At 35.6% G+C, this 10,555-nt stretch overlaps 1 protein-coding gene across 4 annotated transcripts in view; it reads right to left on the reverse strand.

Moving 5' to 3' along the window:
- The window catches only part of ECT2 (epithelial cell transforming 2), an 84,884-nt gene extending 75,170 nt beyond the window's left edge, over positions 1–9,714 (reverse strand). The window contains exons 1-8 of one of the 4 annotated variants that reach the window (XM_032258287.1): positions 9,537–9,702; positions 6,060–6,211; positions 5,363–5,442; positions 5,152–5,244; positions 3,473–3,655; positions 2,008–2,097; positions 1,153–1,260; positions 51–124 (exon numbers count right to left, since the gene is read on the reverse strand). In XM_032258287.1, coding sequence (XP_032114178.1) covers positions 51–124; positions 1,153–1,260; positions 2,008–2,097; positions 3,473–3,655; positions 5,152–5,244; positions 5,363–5,442; positions 6,060–6,189 — 758 coding nt within the window. In that variant the 5' untranslated portion in view covers positions 6,190–6,211; positions 9,537–9,702. Of the gene's footprint in view, positions 1–50; positions 125–1,152; positions 1,261–2,007; positions 2,098–3,472; positions 3,656–4,224; positions 5,128–5,151; positions 5,245–5,362; positions 5,443–6,059; positions 6,212–9,536 lie in introns of those variants that run through there. The other 3 variants (XM_032258291.1, XM_032258288.1, XM_032258289.1) reach the window with 3 other exon arrangements.
- Positions 9,715–10,555: the final 841 nt, after the last annotated feature.

Consider the following 10,555-nt stretch of genomic DNA (forward strand, 5'->3'; position numbering starts at 1 on the left):
AGCAGAATATTTAATTTACATAATGAACTACTAAATTTCTAACCACTTACTGTTCATTTCGCCTTTCCCAAGCTTTATAAATCCATTCTGGCTTCATAATTGGAGTACCTAGACTCACAGCAACCTAAAAATATAAACATTACTCTGAATTTTCTCCTTAAATAACTGCATTCAAGGAAGTTCTAAACAGTTACATACTTAATTTTTTTTTTTTTTTTGCAGTTTTAGATCACTATTTGCTTTCTAACAACATATTTAAAAAATTAGCAGAAAAACTGTCTATCATACAACTTAGGTTTAAATAACTTTAAAACAAGTTCCATAGTGTCCAAACTGTTTCCTTACTTTATTTTAAATAAATATATCTCTAAAGTTCATCTTTATTAAATTTCTATTTCTCTCTTTTCTTCACGTTTACTTCTTTGGAAGTATGAACCCCAAGATGACACTACAGAAGAAGACATCAGACCAAGTCACTAAAAACTTAGATATGAGTTGGAACATTTAGGGTAAATGGAAGAGTACCCTAAAATTGCCATTTGCTACACAAATACACTAAGGGAGACAGAAAAAAATGATAAATTCTTGCTGAGGCATTTAACTAAAATCTTAAACTAAGATTTCAATCCTAATAAAAGTATCTTTTCCTTTTATAATTTTCTCAATTTAAACCTTAGAACCACTTTAAAAGAGCAGATCTCTGTTTACTTATAAAGGGAACTTAGACAAGAGTGAATTATCTGCTCTCACAATTCCTCCAATGTTATTCATCTACCAACCCCCACAATCCTAGTCATCTTTCAACACCTCACTCAAGTTCCATTGCCTACTTAAAACTTAACCACTTTTGGCCGGGCATGGTGGCTCACACATGTAATCCCAGCACTTTGGGAGGCCAAGGCAGAAGGATCACTTAAGCCCAGGAATTCAAAACCAGCCTGGGTATCAGAGTAAGACCCCATCTATTTAAAAAAAGAAGAAAGAAAGAAAGAAAACTTAACCACTCTTATGATTTAAAAGTTTTTACTAAATATACTTAGAGCAAAAATTAAGTTTCTGTGTCTTAATTGTGGAAGAAATAAAAGATTGCTATTAAACCCATCCCAAAATAATGCCGTATTGAAATACACAAAAAAACCCAAATTTACATACCCTGAATTTTTCTCCTTGTGTACAATTTGCCACCAAATGTGTAACTTTTGAATTAAAGTCTTTTCGAATAACTCCACCCATGTGATGGACCAATGTCACCAATCTGACCTCAAAAGAAAAATTAAGCAACAATGACTTCATGATTATTTAAACAAAATTTCAACTACTGCTTACCACTCATTTAGCATTTACTAAATACTTTCTATTTATAAAATACATACAGGATTTTAATAAAGATAATAATTTTATGTCAAACTAAGTATTTAAAAAAAGATTAGTTTGCCTATTAACACAGCAAAATTACAGAGGTGGGATTAGTAAAGATTATCACGGAAAACTGAGTTAAACAACTGGCTTTCATATTGCCTAAAAATGTTGCTAATACCATACTGCGTAAATATATTGTTTAAAAAATACCAAGTTTTATCACATCAAGACTCTTCCCACAGAATTAACAGTAATACCCATCAGTTCCAACAACAAAGTATTGTGAACCAAAGAAAGAACTTTCTATGAATTCTCTAGGGCAACAGAATAGGGCTGAACTTGTAGAATAAAAAATTGCCACGTATAAACAAAAACTTTAAGTAACCAATGCAGCCAATATGCAGCCAACAAGACAGTCAAACAGAATTGCTATGAAATCTTTCTGTTAATTCATATTAGCCACCGTAGACAAAACATTGGATTCTTTACAAGGCTCTTCAGAATTTGTTTCTTCACAAAATTTAAACTGGTATAGACACAATGTTTCCCTTCAATATTTTAAAAATAAAACCATAGTACTAAAATGAACAGCAATTTATTTTGCTGTAAAAAATATGTTTTGAAAAAAATTTATTTCATAATACTTACTAGTTCTTCCTTTTTCCTAAATCCAGTAAAGCATAGTACTAGATTCATCATACTTGTACAATACAATGGGCGACATGAAAATGGCAAAGGCTGAAGGATACAACAATTTTAAATGTGAGATTTCTCTTTAGCACAAAATACAACAAAACTTTCTCAAGCTAAATATATTTCCCCGCTTGCCATTCAACTTTCCCAATCCAAAGATTTACTGGCATTTTTAAATATGCAACAAAAAAACAGCAAAAAGACAGATTGCAAGTTTTCCAATAAAAATATTTCCAATGATTCCTTAAACATATGTGATATACATAACCTAAACACTTTACTATCAGCAAATAAAACAAATATTAAATGCACTGACACACATAAAGTACTGTCTATAAGCAAAGTTTTCAGACTCCATACACTACTATAAATGATTCTAATTAATGTTATTAAAACAGGTCAGAGGAGTTTCATAATAAACACCGAGTAAATGTAATACATACACTTTTTTTCTTTTTTGTCAAGTGCTCAGTGTGAATAATACATACACTTAAACCAAATAAAATTCTAATCTTTAAGCTAATAAATGGTGATATTCAGTAAATAATTTACCCAATGATTTTCTGTGTACAAGAGAATGGTTTAAAAATAATAAAAGAATAAATTTGATTTTCATCATTATATAAGATTATTTTTCAAAATTTAGTCTTTGAAAGTTTATTTGGGTTTTGAAAGCAACCACTCCAAATCAAAATGTTAGAGAATTAAAGGTTAAAATGTCCTTATTACTAACATGTATAACAATAGAAGTACAAACACCTAAGCAATTTTAAGTAAATAAGGCAAGCTTAAGAATGCCTAGACAGCAATAAAACCAAATAGAAACTAATTCTCATACAACTCATGTTAAAATACTGTTTAAAAACAGTATTTTATCGGAGGCAGAGGTGAGTGGATCACACGAGGTCAGGAGTTAGTGACAAGCCTGGCCAACATGGTGAAATCTCATCTCTACTAAAAATACAAAAAAAATTAGCTGGGTATGGTGTCATGCACCTGCGGTCCCAGCTACTTGGGAGGCTGAGGCAGAAGAATCACTCGTACCCAGGAGACAGAGGTTGCAGTGAGTGGAGATTGCACCACTGCACTCCAGCCGGTGTGATAGAGTGAAACCTTTTCCCAAAATAAACAAACCAGATAATCTTCTCTAAGACACTGTGGTGTTAAGACTGTGTATATGTCTGTGAATATGCATATGTACAATTATCATTATTTAACTTTCAAAGACCTTAGCTTTCCACTACTAAGTTTGAAATAGAGGAATTAAAGGACCACATTAGAGTAGCCACCATTATTCCTATGCTAAATGTTTTACTCTCAACAATTAATGAGATTTTTTCCAAATGAATTTTTTGCTAATTAAAATTCATTAATAAAAATTTAAACTTGAAAAGTCATGATAAATAACACATATGCTTACCTCTCCTTTTTGTGAACAATTTAATACAACTGGTGGTCCAATAACTCTACAATCAGCCTTGTAGAGGTCATTAAAGACAGAATCCTGAAAGTCCATGACTACGAATACATTTTCAAATTCTGGAGAATCCAAGCCTTCAAATTCTTCCACTGACTCCATCTTTACAAAGCATACTTTAATTTCCTTTTTGTCATGTAGTTATTAGAAATAAAAAATATTTATATATCAAATAATCCGTCTTTCTAAATAAAGCTTAAAAAATCAGTATCAACATTTTTAATGTTTATATTTGTAGAAAACAAGTTTCAATCATACAATAATCAGCGTTACTCTTAATATTTCTTTACTTATATTTTTACATATACATACCTCCATTCAAATTGTTTTTAAAATCTTAAAGATCAATATTATAAAGGTATAATTCTGACTTATCACTTATTAGTCATAAATCATTAAGTATGCATAATTCCATAAAATTAGAATGCTAAAGTTTTTAAGTACATGCATTTTGATATGAGGATGCATTAGAAAGATATCCACTCCAGATCAAGAAAATGATACCATACATAAAGTTCTTATTGTACAAATTATCTTCAGAAAAATAGGAAAATAATACTACAGCACTTAATACTTACAGAAAGGAAAATTAGCATAATCATTTTAGTAGATATGTGAGAAAGAAGAGAAAGATACACAATATGTAGGTAGTTGCAGTATGGCAAATGCAGGATATAAGAAGGCAAGTTACTTACAGTAAACACTTTAAACATCCACAAAAAATAATGAAGACACTAAAGTACCTATATAACTCTTTTAACTCTTGCGTTAAATTTAAAAAAAAAATAAAAATAAAAGCTCAAAATGAGTCAGTAAATTATTTGAATTTTATTTGCAAGGCTGCTGCAATGTGAATGAATACCCTCGAAATTCATATTGAAGCCCTAACCTAGAATGAAGAATGAAGTCCTTAGTATGTGACTATATTTGGAGATAAGGACTTTAAAGAGGTAATTAAGGTTAAATGAGATCATATGGATGGGCCCTAATCCAATCTGGTGTCCCAATAAGAGCAACTGCCAGGGATGCAAGGACACATAGAAGAAAGGCCATGTGAGGACACTGCAAGCTAAGGAGAGAGGCCTCAAGAGAAAGTAAACCTGCACACACCTTTATCTTGGACTTCTTGCCTCCAGAACTCTGAGAAAAGAAATTTCTATTGTTTAAGCAACTAAGTATGTGGTATTTTGTCATGGAAGCCCTAGCAAACTAAAATAGCTGGATTTGAGAATTAGATATTTCGTATGCTGAGGCAAATTCCCTGATGATTATAAATTAATGTGATTTATAATTGTGGAAATACAGCAAGAATTTAGGCTGTATAAAATTAATGAGAAGAAGGAAGCTAAGGAGTTTGAAAGAAAATTATCAGATCATTGTAGATTTTATGTCAATTACAGTTACAATGGAAATCCTTATAAAGTAATTTGGCATTATTTAAAATATATGCCATAGTTTTGGGTACCAGAAACACCTAATTTTCTAAAGTATAAAACAGTTTCTATTTATTAAGCTTCAGATTGCACAAAATACACCTTGTGCCTAATTCCAATCACCATAAAGTAGAATAATACAATCAAGGGAAGTGCAGCATGCCACATGCAATGAGTTGCTTGACCTACCATATTAATAACACTTTTTATTAATTTTTCATCCGATTTTCCAGGACAACTTTCTTTTATCTTTATAACAGGGACTTCCATTATTTTAATAGTCTGTGAAAAGAGACTTAAGTATGAGATTAAGAAAACTAAAAATTATTTACACACTGATGGAAGAAAAATTGCTTTACAAAAAACAAATAAAACTAAACTAAAACCTAAAACTCCATACCTTTAAGGCTTTTATAAGTTCTTCTTGTTTTCCAGCTTCTTGAACCAATATCACTCTTGTTTCAATCTGAGGCATCTCTTCTGTTAAAATAAAAACATTTCATTATGTTTTTCATGTATTAACATCACAATCAGTAGTTCCTTATTGCGCTTTTGGCTTTATCTGGTATGTACATCTTTGAGAGAATCACAACTTTCTCTAAATTTAAGATGATTCAACTCTCAATTAGAAAAATATTTGGCTATATTAGAGAAAGAGAAAACATATTGTAGTAGGGTATAAACAATCAGCATTCCTCCTAACCAGAGAATGAGCTATCTTATAGTTATCCTCCTCAACAGTGCATACAATTTTAGAAAAGACCCATTTATAAAACCGTAAAGGAAAAAGTAGCTCTTCACCTAACTAGTCATGACTATAAATTCTAGCTAAGAATGCTGTAGCTAGACTGCCCTCACATACAGAAAAAGGAATATCCAAATTAAGATGCCTCACTTTCCAAAGTTGCAAAGCATACAAATGAATAATCCAAACAATAATTAGAAAATCTACCTAGTATGAAGGGATTCTGTCAACAAATATTTACTTAATACCTGTGCTCTAGCACTACAGCTGGCATTACAATTAAGTCATAAGAAAGTCACTAGTAAGTTTAGAATTAATCTAGAAATTGTTTTAAAGCAGATAACAGGGTTACCTTCTACATATGAAGCAGATCCAATAAGTAAGTTTTCCTTGGAAATCTCAGTAACTTTAGAATCAAAAATGGAAGAGTCTGCCAAGCTAGTCCTCCTGGTAGTGGATGTTAACATACCATATTCAGCCATGGTTTGTATTCTTCTAAATCAGCTGCAAGAATAACATTTGAATAAAAATATATAAACATGATCATTGGGCAAAAATAAGCATTAGAGGTTCTTTTGTACCTAGAGTTTATAAAAAGTATTATTACCCATTTTTCTTAATGAACCACAGAAAGTCACTGAACTTCTATGAGCCTCAATTTCTTTTTCTGTAAAATAACATACTAATATCTGACTCACAGGAATAAAAAATAACAATGTATCGAAAGCACAGAGCATTACTAGACATACAACAAATACTGAACTGTAGTCATAAATATTCTACCTCCCTCTTCCACACCTTTGCCCTCAACCAATTTCTCTTCTTATATTCACCTGTAACACCACCATAACACACCTCCCAAAAAATCCTAGATGAAAATTTGAGATCTATCCTTATTCTTTCTGCTCTCACATTCCCCTCCCCAAAATTCCTATCAATCCCACCTCAAATCTCTGGGACCTGGCCCCAGTTCTCTATATGCTCAATGCTACAATGGTCACTTGGTCTAATAAAACAGCTCCAAACAACTTCATCATCAGTTTCTTTAGAAATCACTCTCCACATGGTTTTCAGGGATATGCACCTAAAAACACATGTGACCATATCACTTCCCTGTTTTACAACTTCCATGACTATTCCTTATATATCCAGGTCCAAATTCACCACCAAGTTCACAATTTGGTCCCAGTCAAATGATCCACCTTCAGCATCTATAACTCCCACAGTCCCTATACAATCCATGCAACAGCAACAATGAATTTCTCAGCTATTTTTCAAGCACAAATCATAATTTATGTCACATCAGTTTGCAATTAATAGTGCCCGACTCTCCACCTAGCTTGTCTTCCAACCCCCAATCCATCACTCTTGATTGATCCTCTGTGAACATCTCTGAACCTCTCCTGTATAATTCGACTGCTCCCTTGTCAGTATTTTCACGCTCCTTTAAAAACACCTCTCCCCTAAAAGGTTTGACAAAACAATTATACATGGGTGAGTGCCAATATAACTCTGAATTATGAAAGAAAATCGTTTTTTAAGTTTTCCAGGACTTAAGAAGAGTTTAAAAGCTACATAGGGAATAAAAGGTTTAACAGGTTTTCATTAGGCTGAGCTGGGTGGCTGACATCTGAAATCCCAGCATTCTGGGAGGCCAAGGCAGGAGGATTGCTTGAGGCCAGAATTTCAATACTGGACTGGGCAATTTAGCAAGACCCCATCTCTACGAAAATTTAAAAATTAGCCAGGTGCCTATAGTAGCTATTGGGAAGCCTGAGGTGGGAGAATCATTTGAACCCAGGAGTTTGTATTCTTCTAAATCAGCTGCAACAATAAAGTAGTGAGCTGTGATCCCACTACTGCACTCCAGCCTAGGTGATACTGCAAGACTCTGTTCTCTCTAAAAAAATTTGTTTTAGAGATTTTCATCAATTTTCAGTAAGTTGACTGTTGATTACCTGAGAGTAAATTTCCAAAATATTAGGCAAATATATAGAGGACCCACTTTTAACTAGAGCTACATGTCTGACTTTCCCCTTTCCTACTTCTTCAGATTAATAAAATAAATACCTTCCTCCAGAGTGAAGAAACAGTAAGGAATCATATCATTTTTGGATGCTGATAATAAGGAATGTAATAACTTGCACACTAATAACAGCACAGTTGTTAGCATGTTACATGACACTTGAAAATCAGGCAACTCAGCTTCCTGTCTCAGCCCTGCACATGGCCATTTAAGCCTCAGTTTCCACATTGGTGGAACAGACATTGTACTACAACTCAAATCTAGTTATTATGAAGCCTGAATAGATGTCTTAAAGTGAACAATAAGCAACTATTCTCATGCAGATTCACAATATGGATATTTCTTATTGCTTTACCATACATCCACGTCAATCATTATTCTAAGGCTTTCCAAAGGTATGCTCCAATAGCTGTAGCAACCTTTATTTAGAATCAGCGATAAATTCTATCCAGCCCTTATTATTTTAAGTCTTCTACACTACCATTTCCAATGAAAAGGCTTGGCTTTCATTCAAAGTCCCTTTAAAAGAGTGTTTTAAAACAAAAAGTCAAGAGAGATGAGCTAACCTGCTTTAAAGGGAAATCAAAAATACCATTTGAAAATATTTACATTTTCCTCCTATGCCTCCCTCTTTAAGAGTGAGCAAAGCAGATGATCAACAGCAGATGATCAAAAGCAGATGATCAATAATTAAAATTGTCCCTGATGATACTGTATATGATCAGTTTATTGCCAAAACAGCTTCAAAATTTAGAGAAAAAGAGATGCATGGTAAATTGATGACATAACTAACATCCAACAGTCTGATTAGAAACGGAAATATATTAATCACTTTTTTCAAATTATTGTACTCCAGAAGCCTTTAAAATAAACACAATAGGATCAGTGTTCATAAACCTCCACCGCTTCTCACCCAAGAACAGACCCAAGGAGCTTCTGACTAAATACACTATAACGCATGCCCCCTGTTATCCCAGAGAAAAAATTTGCCATGTAAACAAACATTCAAGTTTCCTTTTACTTATATACTTTTTAGGCAATCATCTTCCAAGGTGAAGAACTAAAATGCAATTCTGGATATAATGGTGGTATTAACAATAACATTAACAACTGGCATTTACTTAACGCTTAATACGTGGCAGACATTGTCCTAAACCTTTTAATCTTTGCAGTAAACCTAAAAGGCAGGTACTGTTATTATTTTCAATGTATAGATGAAGAAACGTAGGAGCAGAAAGGTTACTTAAGAGGTTGGTAAGGGGTAAACAGATATTCAAAGCTCGGCTGAATCCAGAGGCTGCGCCTTTAACCACTAAGCCAGACACATCCGTGCCGAGCGGTGGGTAGGACCGGGAGCGGATGTCCTGGATTTATCTTGCAAAAACGAAAAACTAAACTTCCCGCAAGGAAGCCAAAATGAATCCTAAAGTAAAACCACTGCGTACTCTGAGATAAGCCCCCGAAGGCTACAAGCGCCGGCCCCCAGAGCCACAGGGCTGCGCGGCTTGCCAAAATCCCTTTCCCAACTCCCTCCCGTTACCCACACTCTTCCGGCCAAAAGAGCCAACCGGCGAGGGGGAAAATGCCCAGCAATGCCGGGGGCTTCGGGCTCCCACTCCGCGTCGGGGCCCGGCTGCCGGGCTTGCGGTGCGGCGGGGGAATTCCCGGAGCCGGGAAGCCCGAGCTGCGGCGCTCCGGAATTCGCGGTCACGGGGGGCGGGGACGTCGACCGCAGGCAAAAGAGCCTCTGGCGGTGAAGCCGCTGGCCCACTTCCACCTCCCTCACTCACACAGAGTCCTTACCACTCTCAAAACAATGCCCTGAGCGTTCCGCCTGTTCAAACGCCGACTCCTCTCACAGACACCGCCATTCCTTGCCGGGGGCCGCCACAACTGATTCAAAAAGTGAGCAGCTCTCTGTAAGAGCCATGCCGATTGGCGCGGGATGTCAGCCTCTTTCCCATAGGCAGGAGTCTCCAGAGGGGCGGTGATTGGTCGCCGCTCTCCACCAACCCGCAGGCGCCGCTTGATTGGCTGAGCGTGTGTTTCAAATAAGCCCAACGGCTCGGACGTCGGGACGTCAGGAGTTTGCAGACAAGTGCCCGGATGTGGCCAGGAGGTGGCGGTGGTGGTTCCTAAGCGCCAGCAGGAGGAGCAGGTGTTTCTGTGACTACCGGGTGTTTACTCAGTAAACAGCCTATTTCTTGAGGAGAGTTTGGGTAGATTCTCCCTGGCCCCACCCAGCTTCTTTTTCTAAACGCTACCAAATCTTTTAAGTTTAAATCAGTGCCTCCAGAGATAAATGTTTTCCCACTGGTTGCTGTGAGCTGTAGGATTTTCCTATCGGGATGTTTTCTGCTTTGGAATGTATTTAAATTTGAGTTAAGGGATTTAGACTTCAGTGGTTGTATTGGCGTGTGGCAAGGCCGAGGACCGGTCCTAGAACTCGGGCTCGTCAGGTGGACTTCAAATCAGCAGCCGCTCATTTAAATCCTATTATTTAAAGCACTGCGCTCCCATCTAGGGAATATCGCGGGTTAGAATCAATTCTTAGAAATTAGAAAAATTCTCGGATTTTTTTTTAAAGATAAGCTTGAATTTGATTAAAAAAAAGTCACGAGATCACAGAATTTTTTGGAGCCAAAGTAAATTGTCTCTTCACTGCTCCCCTCTGCCCACTAAGAACTTGTACTTTCCCCTAAAGTCAAGAATTTACCAAGTTTTTCTGTGATTCGTGTTGCTATTATGAAAATAGTTTATTTTCTAAATATGATATTATGTAACATAATCTTTTAAGAAAAATGCATCCCCACCTGGTGGGT

The sequence above is a fragment of the Sapajus apella genome, unplaced genomic scaffold, assembly GCF_009761245.1.
Source record: "Sapajus apella isolate SASKATOON/1434 unplaced genomic scaffold, GSC_monkey_1.0 scaffold101, whole genome shotgun sequence".
Lineage (NCBI taxonomy): Eukaryota > Metazoa > Chordata > Mammalia > Primates > Cebidae > Sapajus > Sapajus apella.